This window comes from Arvicanthis niloticus, chromosome 7 (genome assembly GCF_011762505.2).
Source record: "Arvicanthis niloticus isolate mArvNil1 chromosome 7, mArvNil1.pat.X, whole genome shotgun sequence".
Taxonomy (NCBI): domain Eukaryota; kingdom Metazoa; phylum Chordata; class Mammalia; order Rodentia; family Muridae; genus Arvicanthis; species Arvicanthis niloticus.
The window spans coordinates 22544783-22564024 of NC_047664.1; the positions used below are offsets into that span (position 1 = coordinate 22544783).

The 19242-nt window shown below is 41.1% G+C and overlaps 1 protein-coding gene across 1 annotated transcript in view; it reads left to right on the plus strand.

Moving 5' to 3' along the window:
* The first annotated feature begins 5811 nt into the window (after window positions 1-5811).
* The window catches only part of Actr2 (actin related protein 2), a 41444-nt gene continuing 28013 nt past the window's right edge, over window positions 5812-19242 (plus strand). The window contains exons 1-2 of the mRNA XM_034508711.2: window positions 5812-5954; window positions 16547-16657. Of these exons, the coding sequence (XP_034364602.1) occupies window positions 5907-5954; window positions 16547-16657 (159 nt within the window). The 5' untranslated portion in view covers window positions 5812-5906. The remainder of the gene's footprint in view (window positions 5955-16546; window positions 16658-19242) is intronic.

Genomic DNA, 19242 nt, shown 5'->3' on the forward strand with positions numbered 1-19242 from the left:
AACCGTGTCAATGTACTCATCTCCGAAATAACGAAGTTGAGGGATGTCGGAGACTGTACTGCTCTTGTACTGCTCTCGCAGAGGACCCGAGTTTGTTTCCCGGCACTGATGTTGGGTGTCTTACAACTCTTTGATGCCTCCTTCTGGACTCCAAGGGCATTGGGCTCACCCCACCACACATAGAATTAGAAATAAAATAGGCGTAGAATATAAAAAACGAGCAAGTCGATGGTGGACAGTGTGACTCAGTGGTGGAGGCTTGCCTGGTTTGGTTCTCCAGTATCGCAAAAAGCAGTAATGTTTGTATTATAACAGTCTGGAAGACGGTCAGATACCTATGACAATGTCATTCGTCATTCAGCTACCGGAGGCACACGTCAGACTGTCATCTCCACGTGAACACACAGGGAGTGTGCTCTTCCTGTCAGGAGTTTTAGTAGCAAAGTACACCACCTGCGCCACCGGGCTAAATGGAAATGTTGCTTTACAGCAGCGGTTCTCGGCCTTCCTTCTTGGCACCTGTACTCTGTCTCAACTCTTTTGGGCTAAGTGCTCTGGTCAAGAGAGAGAGAGTGTGGGGCAAGCGACGGACACGAAGAATGGAGACAAGACAGGGTGTGATCAAGTCTCAAGTCTCAAGTCTCATTTATCAAGTCTCCTTTCTCAAGTCTCTTATCAAGTCTCTTCTTTTGAAGGGAATTCTGAGGTATTTATATACGCAAGCAGGAGAACACAGGTGAAAACACTTTATCACGTGCACCATACAGCTGAGGTCACTAAACAGCAAAACAAGCTATGTGAGATAAACAATATATTTATCAGAGTGTGCTTCAGCTGTTATAGGCTTTTGACAACCAAGTCTTTCATCAGGGTATATGGTTCCAGATGGCTGCAAAGTTGATCTAGCCGCTTTCTGCTAAAGTCGGCTCCCAACACTTCCTAATACGGCGACTCTAATACAACCCCTCATGTTGTAGTGATTCCCCAACCATAAAATTATTTTTGTTGCCACTTAATAACTGTAGGTTTGCTGCTCTTATGAACCATAATGCAAATATTTTTGGAGGGTTGTCATAGGTAGGAAATCTCCACTGGCCCATGTGGCCCATTGTCTCGGATACTTCTGCTGTTGCTGTGATAGAATAGTCTGAGGACTGCAGCCAAAGTGTGTGCTGGCTCTTAGTCTAAGGGCCCAGTGCATTACAGTGGGGATGCTGCATCCCAAGTCAGGAGACAGTGATACCTTTTTTTTTTTTTCCAAAAAAACTTTTAGGTGTGTTTATTTTTTTTTTAAACTTTATTCTTTGTTTCACATCATGCACTCCAACCCCACTCATCTCCTCACCCCTTTGCATCAGCCATCTGTCCTTGGAACCTCCCCCCAAAAGAAAATAAAAAAAAACAAAAATAAAGCACAGAAAATATCTTGTTCTGGAAGCTGTAGTGTATCACGGTGTGTCCCACAGTATACCCTTTTGTGCACACATCTTTATTTGCAAATGTTCATTGCCAAGAGTCATTGGTGTGGTCTTGGTCTGAGGCCTCTGGTTCCTGTTACACTCTCAATACTGGCTCCTCACCAGGAATCCTCTCTGATATCCTGGTTTTGCCCAGTGTCATGGAGATCCTGCAGCTTTGGATCTGTAGACTGGCCCTTTCACATGCTCCAAAAGTTCATAGTTGAGGTAGATTTTGAGGTGGGCCAACTAAAAGCCCTAGATCTGGGCCTGGGTGGGAGCAGCTTTCCTGCTCCTGCACCACCAGGACAAGCTCTCTGCACTGCTCCTGCTGGCTCACTCAGTGCTGCAGCTGGTGAGGGGCAGGGCCAGCTCTCCAGCTCTCATGCCCCTGGGGAGTGACTCACGGGCACCCTTGCCACCAGAGTCAGCTTGTGCTGCCCAGGTGATGTGCAGGGTCCGCTCTCCCTAGTGCTGCAGCTGGTGAGGGGCAGGGCAAGCTCTCTACTCTCATGCCCCTGGCACCAGCTCTCTTGACTGCTGTAGGTGGTGAGGGGTGAGAAGGAGGGGTGAGGAGGCATCACGCCCCACACTCATGCCACCTCAGGGCAAATGCTCCCTCTTTTTAAACAGTGGAATGGTGCCACATTCTTCTCAGTACTATTTTTAGGATGGACCTTCCCATCTCAATTAACCTTAGCAAGATAATCCTCATAGGAATACCCAGAGGTTCACGCGATAATCCCTCACAGGTGTGCCTGGATGAGTGCCTCTTAGGTGATTGTAGACATAATCAAATTCACATCAACATTAACCATTATTAATACAGATAAGTTTACAAGAGGGGAGCCTGAGAGAGAAAGCTTAGCCACAAAGAGCACTTACTGGTCTATCAGAGGACTAGTGTTTAGATCCCAACAGCCAAATAAGGTGGCTTAAAAATACCTGTAACTCCTGCTCCGAGGGATGCAATGCCCACTTCTGACCTCCGTAGGTACCTCCATACACTCGCTTTCACACATATACAGAGGCATACAAACAAAACAAAATAAATCTTACAAAGAAGAAAAGGCCACAAGAGGGGCCGAGTGTGGTGACTTATGCCTGCAGTCCTCAAATTTAAGAATGTGAGGCTGAGGAGCTGGAAAGATGGCTCAGTGGTTAAGAGCACTGACTATTCTTCCAGAGTGTGAGACGTCCTCGAGCAGCTTACAACAGACCACTCCAGACCAAACAGTTCCAAGTCGGGGGGTGGTGGTGGTGGTGGGGAGTTTATTCAGGAGATAGGGCAAAGGTGGGGGAAAGAAGATGGAAGACGAGAGAGGTCAGGGAGTTCTGCCTGTTTTATATGGGTGGTGACATAGTCTTTCCCAGGTAAAGGTGAGGTAGCCAGGTGGATTCTGGGAGTATATGGCAGTTGTCTTGGCAACGATGTGGGGGTCGCCTAGATGTGATGTCACTGGGTTTGGAGCCTGATACCAACACAGAAGTCCTCAGTTCAATTCCCAGCAACCACATGGTGGCTCACAACCATCTGTAATGGGATCTGAGGTCATCCTCTGATGTGTCTGAAGAGTGACAGTGTATATAAAATAAAAAAATAAATCTTTAAAAAAAAAAAAAAAAACAGAATGCGAGGCTGAGAGTTCAACCTATGCTATATATTGAGGCCAGGCTGAGATATGCATGAGAGCTGTTTCAGGAAAATAAGAAGAGAAGAGGACTCTTAAGGGAAAGTAGATAGAAAAGACTTCAGACCTCTCTCACTGAAGAGCAGGTCTGGGCCCAGCCTTATCAACCCACCTTACATTGAATTGTTTGCTAGACTTCAAGGCCTGAAGCAGCTTGTGAAAACGCTGTCCCACACACTGCTGTAGGAGGCTTGGCCAAGGAAAGTCTCTTTTTAATTTTCCATTAGATTTAAATTTATCTCTGCCCCCACAGGCCCTGTGTTTGTTCTCTTCTCCCTCTGCCTCCACCTCCCTGCTGGGATATCTGAATGACTTTATACTGGGGATGGAACCTAGGGCTTGGTGCATGGCAGGCAAACACTTTACATCAGAACCACAACCCTGGCTCACTTCTCTTTTCAACAGCATATTATTCCTCGTATCCAGATTCTAACCACCAAAGTTGGAGCTGTAGCATTTTGTATTTAGGCTAAAGATACTTGTGACTGTAAGCAGTTGTACTGAGTGACACTTGAATTTGAACATTGTTGTTGCTCTGGTCATGGCCTTCCTTTTGGTGATTAGAAGCTTATATTTTAATATTGGATACTGTTGTCACACACACCTGTTCCCCCTTTAATCATATGAAAAAATTTAAATTTACTTAATTTAAAAACAATCTAGGGGACAAGACACTCACTAAAAGTCAAATTCTAAGAGCAATAATTGTATTGTGAATTATATCCCGTAGGCATGTTTTATCCCGTATCTGTTACACTGGATGTTTATTTTTATATGTTATGTGAGTAATATATATTTCATTGTAGCAGCAGCAAGAGAGTTACTGTATACACATTTTTGAATCAGTAATCTTCAAGAACAATATAAAGACTATACATTATACATAACACAATATATATTATGTTATATATTATATACTATATATTATATGAGTCCTAGGGATTGACCTCAGGTCATCAAGCAGGCACCTTTACCTGCTGAGCCATCTTGCTGGCCCAATGACAAAATATGAAACTTGGAAACACTAAGCATCAATAATGGGTCGCTGAGTTTAAGTAGTAACATATGTAACAAACCTAAAATTGGCAGAGTTGTGCCAGTAAGATTAAGTAGGATATCTTTCATATTTTACCTTGAAGTCTAATGGGGTGCTAGGCCTAAAAGGCCTAAAATTTAATTAAATACTTCCATCCTGTAATTCATTTACTATGGAGTACCACTACCTGCTTGGTTGTGGTGTGCAAAATCATCAGAGCAATGTAACAAGCTGGGGCAGAGCCAGAGGACACTCTCATCTACATACTGAGCTCCCTGTCAGCCAAGTGTGAGAACACGTGGAAGTTAACCTATAACACTATACCTTGCAATTTAAAGTTTCTGTTCACAGTAAGGCAGTTAAGAATATGTTGCTTCTCCTGTGTTACGGTCTTTGCAAGTCAAGGTTTCTATTTGTAATTAAGAATAAGTTTCTGTTTCTTAGATCTGATGTAAACTGCAAAACAAGTTTTCAACCTAGCCAAACTTGGGATTCACATGACATATATCCTTACCCTTTATCCTTCCCTTTCATTGTTTCTTCCTAAAAACTCTCTCAGGTCTCTTCTATAAAACGGCCCTTAAGAGGCCAGCAGCAGTGAGACAGCTGGCTGGCCAGTCCTGGTGCACCTCCAAATTGGTCTAATTGGGCAATCATGGATTTGATCTTTTTAACTTTCAATTCTCAGTTTTAACACAAGGATAGACAATAAGACCCTGTCTCAAAAAACAAAACTAAACTAAAATGAAAGCGTTTTGTTTGTTTGTTTGTTTGTGGTTTTCGAGACAGGGTTTGTGTAGCCTTGGCTGTCCCAGAACTAGCTCTGTAAATAGACCAGGTTGGCCTGGAATTCACAGAAATCCAACTGCATCTACTTGTGTGCTGGGATTGAAAGTGAGTGTACCACTGCCCGCTAAATGAACACCTCATCTTTCTTTTTTGACAAGGTTTCACTTATAGCTCTTGATGACCTGGAACTCGCTTTGTAGACCAGGCAGGTCTCAACTGCTATAGTCTTCCTGAATGCTAGGATTAAAGCAATCACGCCCGGCCTGGAGTCGTCTGACTTCAAAGCCGAGACTCTAGGTTCGTGTGTGCATATTCTATTTTTTAAGGAGGTGAGCGTAGCACTTGTCCCTGTTTCCAGGGTAGGCTACGGAGGACCTCAATTTTGAGGCCGGCATTTGGCAACGTAGCGAGTTCCTGTTTGAGAAAATTAAAGAGGGAAGTGGTGAAACAGAAAGAAACGAAAGCATCCCGCTGGGCTCCTGGGGCAGCAACTGGTGTGGAATAAATAAACCCAAGGTTTGAAACTGGTGTAGGTGTATCCACCTAGGCCTAGGAGCAATGACACATCATGCCTCGGGACCTCCAGGTGGCTTCGGTCTTTCCAGCCGGCTGCTCCTCCCTTCTCCACAACCGCCCCAGTGCACATCCGCTGGCCTTCACCTGCCTGCCTCCGGTAAAGCCCGCCCGGCCGCGCCCTAGGTCCCGAGACACCTGGGTTAGAGCCACCGCCCCACCAGCCTTGCGCAGCGCCGGAAGCAGAACGAGGCAAGAGGGCGCGCCCGCGCCGGACAGCTCTCATTGGCCTTCTCGGCTGCCAGTCCCCGGCTCTCTGCCGGGCGGGGACTTCCGGTTTGGGCGGAGCGGCGAGCTGAGGGCGGGGCCGTGTGGAGGAGGAAGCAGGCTAGGCCGGGCGGCGGCTCACCAGGGCGAACCATGGACAGCCAGGGCAGGAAGGTGGTGGTGTGCGACAACGGCACTGGGGTAAGACCCGGCGGGGCGGCCTCATGTGTTTGCGGGGTGCGCGCGGGCCCCTCGGCTGCGGGGCTGGGCTGCGGGGGCGCGGGCAGTCGCGCGGTCGGGCTCTTGGGGGACGCGGGGGCGCCGGAGGACGTTCGGGGGGCGCCGGCCGGCCCTGAGCCGCTGGCCCGGAGCTAGGCTACCCTGTGTGCACCCGAAGGCGGGGAAACCTGTCCCCACGGGCTCCCGAGCATCCGCCCGCGTCCCGAGATGTGGGTCTAGGTTCCTCGGTGGCGAGGAGGTCTCCATTTCCGAGCCTCGCCTGTGTCCATCCATACAAGACCTAGCGGCCTTCCTCTTCCTGTGTAGCAGAAGATGCCGAATGCGAGGCAGGAAACGGGTTCCGCCGAGAAAAGAGGAAGTGCTGTCAGGCCCTGGGCTATGGCCCTAGCTGTCTTTGAGTCTTTGAGTCTGCCCCAGGAGAGTGTGTGGGCTGTCCTTGTCGTCTGTGGTTTTGAAGGGGGATGGTCGGCAACTCCTTCTTCACCTCTTGCTTTGCCTGCAGCCCCTTATAGACCGTCGTCTGTGGAAAGACTTAGGAGACCTAAGACCTCTCAAATTAATTTTAGTGGGAAGTTGGATCAGTTCTGGTTCCTCCTCTGCCTCATTATTTTTTTTCTATTTAAGGGCAGGATAGAAACGTTAGTCTTGAAGATGCTAAAATTGTCAAAATCAGACTAAAGCTCTGATTCAGAAAACTATTTGCAACTGGTTTGTTTCAATCCCCAATTAAAAGTGAATTTGGAGCACCAAAGTTCCAGTTTTGAAGATGCAACTGTTTCTTTTCAATGACTTCTTCAGTGATTTCTGTTTTAGCGTTGCAACATTTTGTGACTTTTCTCCTGTTTGCCACAAAGATGACATACAGATTAAAATAGATTTTACTTGAATTACCTCCTTGAAGCCAGATTGTGGAAAGGGGAAAGGAGTTGGTATTTACTGCCATGATAGAGTCCTTGAATTAATTTATTATAAACTTTGACAGTTACTGTACTAGCTTCATTTAAGTTAAATCTGGACTAGAATAGCATAGGTAACAATACAAAGGGACATCCATACCACTACTGTGGTAACAGGCCTAAGATTTAGTAACTTAAAAGTTTTTAAGCAACCCCATTTATGTGCTCATTAAAGATACTTACGTTTGCAGACTTAATGTAGGGATACATAAAATGCATCTCATTTTTTGAGATAAAGGATACAGCAGTGAGGAAAACTGTAGAATTTTATAAAGCAAAAGTATCAGGAAAAAGATTTTTAAAGCAAAGTATGTATTGTTATGCTATATTTAAACTAAATTATAAACGTCTAAACTTTTCAAAAATTATTACAAAAGTGCTTATTAAAAAAAAAAAACAAAAAACTATCTTACTACCAAAGAGATTTCTCAGTAGTTAAGAGCACTTGTTGCTCTTGCTGAGAACTCAGGTTTGATTTCTAACATCTGCATGGCAGGTCACACCTATCTGTAATCCTAATTCGAGGGTATTCAGTGCCCTCTTCGGGCCTCTGTGGGTACTAGGCATACACAAATATATGTGGTACATATACAAACATTCAAGGAAACACACATAATACTTAAAATAGCAATAAGTATTAAAGGTGTTTTCAAAAGGGCTGAGGTGATGGTATACTCTTTTTATGCCAACATTTGAGAGGCAGAGATGGGCAAATCCCCATGGCTACTTAGTGAGACTGCATCTTTTTTTTTTTTTTTAATCCTGTTTCTTAGGACAAAAAGATGAGCTACTATGGCTAAGTGAAAGGAGATAATTTGCCGGGCAGTGGTGACTCAAGCCTTTAATCCCAGCACTTGGGAGGCAAAGGCAGGCAGATTTCTGAGTTCGAGGCCAGCCTGATCTACAGAGTGAGTTCCAGGACAACCAGGGCTACACAGAGAAACCCTGTCTCAAAATAAAAACCAAAACCAACCAAACAAACAAACAAAAAAGATATTTCAAACAAAAAGCTTTGTATTTGGTGTTATTCTTGTAGTTACTTATAAGCTTTATTCACTTTTTTTCCTAGATATGGTTGGCTATGGATGAAATAGCGATATCTTCATATATATTCATAGATAGCTCTGATTTAAATCATAATACAGTTAGGAATATTGTGTCTCTTGAGAAAACCTGAGGACTAATAGCTACTTAGATTCTGTTTTGTTTCTTAACTACTTATTCTTCTGAAGTCATCTTAGTTTTACTTAGATATCTGAAGTTATTTTTGGTTTTTTTTTTTGTGTGTGTTTGTTTTGTTTTGTTTTGTTTTGTTTTTCGAGACAGGGTTTCTCTGTGTAGCCCTGGCTGTCCTGGCACTCACTCTGTAGACCAGGCTGGCCTCGAACTCAGAAATCCGCCTGCCTCTGCCTCCCAAGATATCTGAAGTTATAATGATGCCTTTACAATTAAATATTAGAGAGGACATTAAGATTTGATTTAAAAAAAAAATAATAGAAAAGGGGTCGGGGAGATGGCTCAGTGGATAAGCACCTGAACTTGAATCCCCAGAACCCACATGGAGCTAGGACTGTAGCACCAGTGCTTCCACCACAAGGTAGGAGACAGAAAGAAGCTCAGAAAGCGTTTGGGCTAGCTGGAACTGTATGAATCGGTGGGCATCGAAAGATGAGGACCAGCACTTGAAGTTGTCCTCTGATGTGCACCACAGCATGCATTCTCCCACACTCTCACACATGAATCCTCATATACATACCATCTAGTCACACACACTCAAGGGGTTGGAGATGTAGCGCGTTTAGTAGAGTGCGTGCCTGATGTTTGAGGAGCTCGAGGGTCCGTCCCCAGTACTGCACTATCAAATGTACATACCTGTAGTTTTTACACATGAGAGGAGGATACAGAAGTATCTTAAATCCTTAATCAAATGGTGGTTTCATTTACCTTTTGTATACTTTAGATTTTAAAATGTAGGCTATTTAAGAAGGTAGGTTGGTTGGTTTTTTATGATGCTTGGGATTGAATCCAAGGATTTGTGTCTGAGATATATCCCCAGCCCTGAGAAGTTAAAATAAAAAAAAAAAAAGTAAAGATTTATTATATTTTTATATGGATAGATGTTTTGCCTGCATATATATATGTACCATATGTGTGCCTGGTGGCTGCAGGGGTTTGATCCCCTGGTACTGGACTTACAGATGATTTTGAGGCACCATGTGGGTATTGGTGGGACTGGAACCTGGATTCTTTGCAAAAGCAAATGCTTTTAAGCACATCTCTCCAACACCAAGAAGTTAAGTGTTTAAATATTCATTTGATCACTTAGATCACCTACTCTTTTCCTATTGTCCACAACTAGACCCTGGTCTCAGTAGCCCAGAGAAGGAAACCTGCTTTCGAGACTAGGGCTTCTGAAAGTGGCCATTTAGGCAAATAGTCTGGATACCTCTTAACTGTGAATTTTGATTCCTTTCAAATTGAGTCTAGGTTCCTGGTGTTAATATCTAGAATTACCAAACTTCAATATGAACTCATCAACAGTGACTTCATTGACCAACAAAATGCAGATTTCCCAAGTGACTGCCATGTTGCTGACACAAGGCTTAATAAAGTTTAATGATTGTATATAGACACTTATGCTAAAAGAACGTTTCAGTTAAAATTCACATTTGTAGTTGGTTATAGTCTGTTTTATCATGCTTCTGCTAACTGATATGTTGAATTTAGGAGTATTTTAAGTAAAAACAAAACAACTTGAGTTTCACCATGTGGAAGGCATTGGTCTAATAGAACAACCATTGGCCTCAAATAAGAACGGTCACTATGAAGTTGAAATACAAGCACCACCAATTATTAAGGGAAAGAATATAAAGCAAATAAGCTCAAGTGGGAGTTTAAAAATCTCAGCGAGGGACTGGAGAGATGGCTTAGCAGTTAAGAGCACTGTGCTTTTCCAGAGGTCATGAGTTCAATTCCCAGCAACTACATGGTGGCTCACAACCATCTAAAATGGGATCTGATGCCCTCTTCTGACATGAAGGTGTACATGCAGATAGAACACTCATATCCATAAAATAAATAAATCTTTAAATATTAAAATTTTAAAAAATCTCAGTGAGTGTGGTGGAGCATGCCTGTCATTCCAGTGCTGGGGTGGAGAGGCAGAAGCAGCAGGAATTTAAGACCAGCCTGGGCTGTGTGAGGCCTTGTTGCAAAAGACAGGAAAATCCTGCTTGGTGTTACTTCCAGCACATGGGAGACTAAAGCATGAGGTTCACCACAAATTCAAGGGTAGCATGGTCTACATGGTGACATTCTGTCTCCAGAAGTTCAGGGATCATCGTACAAGAGGTAGAAAGAGTGATAGAGCCCAAGGCAGTAAGTTACCTCAAGGAAACAGTGCTGCAGGACAAATGCACAGGCCCTCAACAGTGTCACGACGTGTACAAGACAGTGCAAACCCAAGCCGAGCAAGTTCCAGCATGGAGGGAGTTAGGCAAGAAGTTCCACCGCAGACCAAGAGCTATGGGGAATTCTTAGCTGCTGGGTGTGGAGGAAGAGATACAGACAGACCATTTTCTCTACTAATATAGCCCCTGATAAGTCAACTTCCCACACTCCAGTGGAAGGCTACATGCTCAAGAATTAATTTTTGGACAGCTTGATGGGAAGAAAAAAAGACAGGGTTGAGTGGGAAGGGAACGGAGTGGATCTGGGGAAGAGTTGAGGGCAGGAGAGTGAATATGATCGAAATGTACAAAATTTTCAAAAAACAAAATATTTTAAAAATAAAATGAAAGTTTTTGAGTCTTATTTAAGGAAAAAGTTGCTTTGATATTGGATATACCTTTTTGTCTTACGGAACATTGTACCTCTTACCATTTGGTGACTCAGTAGGAAGTAGAGAGCCTGTTCAAACCGCAGTGCTACAAGGAAGAAGCTATATATGGTAAAATCTGTTTCTTGAACACAGCCTGTTACACACAGTGAGGGAACTAAGTCACCAGTCTTAAAATGATTGACTTGCAGGAGGAATTTCAGTGATTAAAATGATACCAAAAGAGTAGCCTAGAAAGGAATATCTTCTTTGTATTTTGTTATGGCTCTTTTAAATTTTTTCGAGTTTTGTTTTGTTTTTTTTTTGAAGGACTAGCTTGTCTATTAACTTGACATTGTAGAATTGGATTATTTTAATATCATTGGATCCTAATTCATTTGAGATAGCATGGTTTATACTGTTCTAGTGGAATTTCTGATTCCTGACAGAAATGCTGGCATTGGGTTCTAAGATAGCATCTGCTTCTACCAAGCTGCTGTTTAGGCAGAGTAAGAGTGAATAGGTGTTTTTGATGTTGGCTTTTGAAACAAGGGTCTGGAGTCTGGGCTAACCTCCAATTTGCCAATAGCCAAGGATAACCTTAAACAACTTCTGATCCTCCAGCCTCCACCTCTTTGTGTGTTTTTATGGGTGCTCGATTTATGGGTGTTGGAGAACAAACCGAAGGCTTAGTGTATGATAGGTGAGCACTCTGCTTCTTGAACTACATTCCCAGCCTCGGGAGTAATTTATTAAGTATCACTTCCTTTTTCTACTTACAGTAGCTTTCATTTGGAAAGTCTAATCCACTCCCCTCCTGTTTTCAGTAAAGCAGTGATAGTGGTTTATAATTGTTCATTCCTGTGGTTTCAGTGATCTCAATTTTTGTCTTCTGAGCTACTTGGAAAACATTTTTTCCACTTAAAATATGCTCAAAAACTTTAAAGGCCCTTGAGCTGATCAGCAGGTGAAGGTGCTTGTCTGTCACTAATCCTGACAACTTGAGTTTGATTACTGAGACTCACCGTAGTGTGGGAGGGGGGTGAGGGTGGGACAATGTGCTAGAGAGCTCAAGTGTGTGTGCCTGCACACACACAGTTTCTAAAAATGTAGATTAAATTCAAAATAAATATATTTAAAAATTACGTTTATGGGTGTCTCCTGCATGCCTGGTGCGGTGGAGGGTAGAAGAGGGCATCAGATCTAGAACTACAGAACCAGCAGGTTTGAGCTGCCATGTGTGTGCTGAGAATTGAACCTGGGTCCTCTGGGAAAGCAGCCAGTACTCTTAACTCCAGCCACTAAAAAGAATTTTAAGATAGTAACTACCCATCTGCACATATATAATCAAAAAGACATTGATATGACCCTTTGCTATTGTGTATATGTGTAAGTGACAGACTTATCAATCTTAGCTGTCTCCTCCCTTCGCTAGGGTTACTTCGTAGCAAAGCCCCTTTCCCCTCTTCTGATTTCTCATGTAACAAAGTTATTCATTTACATTTGTTACACAGAAAATGTTTGTTATGAAAGTGTAGAGTAGCCTATCATTCTCTCTTGGGGCTTTTGTTTTTGTTTTGTTTTGGAAGTGCTGTCCTTCCAGCCTCCTGCCCTGTGTATGGTGAGCAAACACTGTACCACTGAGCTAAACCACTTCTAATTTTTTCTGAGACTATATCTATATAAGTGAGCATTTCATCCTGATGAATGGATACTTTTGACTTGCCTAATGTCAATATCTGTTCATTTCTGAGGTGGTTTTTTTTTGTTTGTTTGTTAGTTTGTTTTGCAGTTGTTTTGATTAGCTCATGTTGGCCTGAGCTAAGATTTTGCTTCCCCGGTGCTGGCTTTAAAGGCTTGCAGTTTTGTCTGGCCTTCTTTAAGGTTAACCATAAGATTTCTTTATTTAAATATTAAATAATATTTTAGTTTTATATATTCAGAATATATGTGGAAGTAATGACAGGCTGGTATACTGTAGATTTTGTCTGTATGGCAGAAAGATGATAGGAATATTTCCTCTATTTTTTGTATTTCAACTCAGATCATTATCAAATAAGCTGGGGTTTAATGTGAGAAACAAATGTTATGATTTAAAGGTGAGAAATTTTATATATTTGTTTTGGGTTTTGATAGCCTGAGTTGGCCTTGAACCTGCTATTTTTCTGCCTTGGCCTCCTCCAGATTGGGAGAACTACAGTCATGAGCTACCATACCCAGCAAGATGCTATTCCTTTCTTATGTGGTAATTGTTCTCCCAAGTCTTCTTAGGTCACATTACTCAGTTATTTAAGAAGACATTGTGGGAATATGAACTAGTATTCCTGAATTCTGTTAAACACTTCTTTGGGATGGTGCATATACTCTTGATTTCACTTCTGAAACATTATCAACTGAACAAGTATTGTATCTGATTACATATGCTCTTAGACCACACAGACTTGTGCCTTCAGAGGTAACCCAAGAAAGATTATATTGCGCTTTTATTTAAGACAAAAGTCTCAACTGTGCATGAAGTTTTGGTTGGCATGGCACTCGTGTATAGCTCAGGCTGGTCCTTTTAAGTGCTGGGATTATAAATATGTTTCATCATACCAACTTGTATAATATGCTTTTAGAAATGTGTAGCTATATTTAAAAATGCCCCAGCTTTGGTAGCTAGACAGTGAACTAACTAGGATTGAGCTTTGTGAGTTTGGAACAAAGCATTTCAAGATTTCGAGTTTCAGAAATTTTTCATAATTACTTTTAAATACCATTTTAACAGTTTTAAAGTTCTGTTTAAAAAGACAGAAATCTGGATAGCAGAATGTTCTAGGGAGGCTTTTTATAATTAAAAGTGATTCATCATGATTTCCAAAAGGGCTGCTTTAGAGACAGTGAAGATGTTTGTATTTTGGCAGGATTGATATAAGCTCACATTACATAGGTTTGTGGAGGTCAGAGGACAACATGCAAGACTTGGTTCTCTTCTTCCACCTTGTGGGTCCCAGGAATTAAATGAACTCAGGCAGGTTATTAGCAAGTGTCCTCACCCTCTGAGCCTCTTACTGACCAGGACATTAATGATTAATATCCACATTTAAGGAAGAGAACCCTTATATTCTTCTGGTGGGAATGTAAACTTGTTGAGTCACTGTGGAAATTGATGAGATTCCTCAGAAGACTACAAATACATTATAGCTGAAGAGATAGATTTATTGGTAAAGTACATTTCCTAAAAGCCTGAGGACCTGAGTTCAATCCCTAGAACCTATGTTGAAATGATGACTTGTGATTGTAATCTCAGTACTGCAGAGGTAGAGACAGGGCATCCCCTGGCCAGCCAGTCCAGTCCAGACTAGTTGATAAGCCACAGCCAATGACCCTATCTCAAAGGAGGTCTGAGGATAACACCAGAAGTTATCCTATGGTGTCTGCATATATGCACATGGACACTTGCACACACTTGTTTTCAAAAGATAAAAAATAGAAGTATACAATCAGATGACACAGTTATATTGCCCTGAGTATTTACCCAAAAGGTAGTAAGTCAGCATCCTTCAGATAAGTAACAAATTACTGCTGCACTGTTCACAATAGCCAACAGATGAATTGACAGAAATATTCTGTATAGTCATAGTAGAATTTTAGCCATAAAAAAGAATGAAGTTATGTCATTTGCAGGAAGATAGATGCAGCTAGAGATCATACTAAGTGAAAAGGTCAGACTCAAGACAAATGCCATGTTTTCATTTGTAGATCATAAGGTTTTTATAGATATACAAAATCACTTTTTTACACGTCATGAAAGGAGAAGTGAAACTCCGAGCCAACAGAAGGCACTTAGCAGGAGGAAGGGAAAGGGGGAGGGTATGGAAGGAGAGTGTGGTTGAAGTACACAGCGTACTTACACAATGTCTTTGTGAACTCATTATTATATACATGGTATAAATTCCAATATAATATTTTCTGTTTCTGTTTAGAGTTTCTTTGGTTTGCTTGCGTCAAGAGTCTCGTGATATAGCACAGACTGCCCTTGGACTTGTAAACAGTTCTCTTGCCTCAGCTTTCCAGATTAAAATGTATGTCACCAGCTTGGCTTTCTGTCCCTTTGCATTATTACCAATGTGTGTATCTCCAAGTACTGTTCTTCACTTTAGTTCTTCTAAAAGTGATGGTCCCTGGTGCCACAGAGCAATAGATGTTTTCTGTAGGGAACTGATTCATTCCATTCCCCTGTGTACACATGTATGCACACACATGTGTGCTTGTAGCTGTTCATAAGGTATCATAATATCTGTGTATTACCTTAGTCCATTACCTAACTCAATACTGTTGTAGTTATTTCTGATTTTGAGACAGGGTCTCATGTAGTCCAGGCTGTCCTCAAACTCCCGTATGTTAAGTTTGGGTGGCTAAGGCTGGCCTTCTACCAACTATCTTCAAAGTGCTAGGATTATGGGAGTGTACCATCATGCACAGTCCTAATACAATGTAAATGTCATATAAATAGTTATTTTCTAGTGTTTAAGGAATAATGGTAAGGTGAAAGGTATTTTCAGATATGATTTAAATATTTTTTATTTCACTTATTCGTGAATGAGTAAGCATGCACATGCCACAGTATATGTGTAAAAGACAAAGGACAATTTTGTGGGAGTTGCTTCTCTGCTTCCAGGGTGTGAGTCTTAAGATTGAACTCAGGTTGTCAGGTTGGGCAACAAGTAATACCTTCACCTCCTAAGATATCACATTGGCCCTGCTTCAAGTTTTTTGATCCATGATTAGTTGAGTCCATGGATAGGGAACCTACCAGCTCTATTTGTATTTTAAAATGATCATAATCTCATGCCTGTAAATTAACAATTCTTTTTAATACTACCAATCAGTTATTTAATAAGCTCCTCTTATATGTCAAACTGATGTAGGCAACACAAAAATCATAATTTAGCATGCATTGGACAAAGACCTTATTAATGTTGTGGAGACTTTGACAGGATTTTCTTTCTTTATACAGGATCTTCCTGTGTATTAGCTATTTTTCTGGTCATTGGCTCAGTTCCTCATCGAAGTAACTTAGAAGAAGGGCATGAACCACTCAGCTTAGCTCCCTGCTCAAATAGCTTTTCCTCTGGGAACACTTAGGCATGAAGGAAGCAGTAACCCTGAAACTAAACCTGAACTCTGTGCTGGCTAGTTTTATGTCAACTTGACACAAGCTTAGAAGAGGAAGGGCTTATTTTGGCTTATTTGAGATGAGGGAACCTCAGTTGAGAAAATGTCTCTGTAAGAAAGATGAGGTTGTAGGCAAGGCTGTAGGGTATTTTCTTAATTAGTGATTGATGGTGAAGGGTCCAGTCCATTGTGGGTGGTGCCATCCCTAGGTTGATGGCCCTGGGTTCTATAAGAAAGCAGGCTGAGCAAACCATGAGGAGCAGGCCCGTAAGCAGCACACTCCATGGCCTTTGTATCAGCTCCTGCCTCCAGGATCCAGTCCTGTTTGAGTTTCTGTCCTGACTTCCTTCAGTGATGAACTATGATGTAGACGTGTAAGTCAAATAAACCCTTTCCTCCCGAAGTTGCTTTGGTCATGATGTTCCATCTTAGCAATAGAAGCCCTAACTAACATAAGCTCTGAAAGTACTTGGTACCTGGGAGAACTTAAAGAGATGATACTAGGAATAGAATGGGTGACTACTTTGGATGGTTTGAAAGCATTGTGATATTTTCTGATACTGTTTTTAAATAACTGTAGTAAATGCTTGGATACTAACCTGCTTTTTTCTGTTTCCTTCCAGTTTGTGAAGTGTGGATATGCAGGCTCTAATTTTCCAGAACACATCTTCCCAGCTTTGGTTGGAAGACCTATTATCAGATCAACCACCAAAGTGGGAAACATTGAAATAAAGGTAATGTTTTATTCGTTGCTAAATATCCATGAGGATGTGTGAGGTGATCTTTGAATTAAGTAATATAAAGTACAATGTTAGGAAAAGCAAAGGGGGATCAGAACTACTCATAATTTTAATGTACAGTAACTCCTCAACAAAGGCAAAAAAGATCCCTGAGGTTATTTTTATTTTTTTCATTTATGTATAGCATGGTAACCATTATTATATGGAGTATAAAATGTAAGTTTTTTAAATTAGGTACAAAATTGATACATATTAGTGCCATAAAGTCTTCCTGCGTAGTTTAATTTGAAAAACAATCAGCCTGGCAGTTTTATGTTTTGCAGTTGTTAGTGTCTTAGCGTCTCTGAAACTTGAGGCTTTCTCTTCATGTTGTCATAGGCTGCCCTCCTCTTCTTTCTGTAGAGACAGGAAAACACAGAGGTCTATACTGTGGCTCCTCTTCTCACCCTTACAGCTGATTTTTCGTAACATGCTGGAGGAAGCCAATCTTTATTTGGTCTTACATTGTAGGTCTTACCATATGGAAGACAAGGGCGAGTTGTCATTAGCCAAAGTACTTTACATGAGAGACTCAACACATGTTTCTCCCACAGAACTAGAATTCAAGCAAAATCACATTATTTTCTAAGAAATAGAGTAATTGAGAGATCACAAATTGACTTTAAATTCTGAAGGTGGCCAGGGTTCAAGTTACAAAATACACTTTAGAGTTTAGGGACTTTTTTTAAAATGGGATTTTTTGTTTTGTTTCATTTGTTTTGTGGGTAGTTAACATTGTTGGTCCTGTTGGAACAGTCTTTGGCAAGACTTAGTAGGCTGTACATCTTTGGGACATTTGTTTGAGGGGCTGAGAAAGGTGATAGTTGGTGGTAATTGCTGATAGAGATTTTCTGTGTTCTGGGTCTCTACTAGGGAGTTAGAGAATGAGTTACATAATGAAAATTCCATGTTTATAAAAATAAACATGGAAACTTAGGTTTTGTGTTTTTAAAAACCTAAAAGTTAATTCTGCCCTTTGGTAGGTTTCAAAACTAAGTAGTTTGCTCAGTATAAGATATATAAGAAAAGACCTTGAAGGAATTTTTGCTGGATTCCTTATTTATTTATTTATTTATTTTTTGGTTTTTCGAGACAGGGTTTCTCTGTGTAGCCCTGGCTGTCCTGGAACTCACTCTGTAGACCAGGCTGGCCTCGAACTCAGAAATCCGCCTGCCTCTGCCTCCCAAGTGCTGGGATTAAAGGCGTGCGCCACTACTGCCCGGTTTTCATAAATTTTTATTCTGATTGAATTTTATCTTTTCTTTTCTTGGAGATACTGTCTCACTATGTAGCCTAGGCTGGCCTTGAACTCTCAGAGAGCCTGCCTCTGCCTCCAAGTGTAGGATTAAAGGCATGTATCAGGACACCTGTCACATTCTGTATTGAAAGAACTTCATCTTGAAACTTAGCTAGTAATGTGATGAAGGAAACTGAGTGGCAGCAATACATCTCATTTTATAATTTAGTATCTGGCTTTTAAACATTTTTATCAATGATAACATTTTTTGAGGTTCAAAGAAATACATAGCTATTTTTAATGTCCAGCAGGAGAGAAACAGCACATTCTTCACACCCGCTTTCTTGCTTTTTAAGGCCAAGTAATAGAAATAAACATTTTCTTGGGAGACATTTCCCAGGAACTACCCAGTAGCATTGCTGATACAGTGTCTCAGTCGTGTTTTATTACTTTAGTTCTTTTCACTCTGCTCTTTTAAGCCTTTCAAGTTTTCAAGCTTTCCTTTTACATGAATCCTAAACACTCCTGAACTAACTCTTACAGACCTAGGCCTTTACTGTTACCATGTATTTTCCTTAATTGAAGTTCTTAAACTCAATAATGAGCTAAAGTTTGACATTTTGGAATTTCTGTGCATAGAAAATTGACTTATATGTATGTCTTGTTAGCTAAAATGTAATAGTAGACTAAGACTATGGAAATTTAAATCATTTAGTTAATTTTCAGATAGGAGTGATTACTGTCCATGCTCATTTGGCCCTGATAATTAACACCATAAGTTATAGTGGTACTGCATCTGACCTCAGCCTAATTTGTCTCTGTTGCTTGTGTGTTTAAACATTTCAGTGAGGATTTTATGTAGGCCTTTTCTGACTCTTGCTTCTACCTTCTCTTTCTTCACCTTTCTTGACCTGTTGAAGTAGAATAACAAAAAGATGGTAAGTGAGGTTACACACATGCTCTCTGTTTGTTTTCCACTTTGCTTGGTGGGACAGTAGTTGTTGGTTTGTGTCCCTTTAGTATGGGGAGGGGGGAATCTTATTTTTGTTTTAGTGCTTTAATTTCTAACCTTTTTCATTTCTTCAGTTTGGTAGCAACTAATAAAGTCTTATAGTTTTCTGATTGCATACAATGAACCAAAAAAGAACTAATTACTAACATAGTTTTAAATTGTTTTCCTTTTTTTTTGTAGATGAATGTTATAATAAAATGGAATGTGGTGTGCATAATACAGAGATGAAGCAGCTATGTGATTTAGACAGAAAATGGGGGTTATTTGTTATATTTGGAGACTCAGTTTATT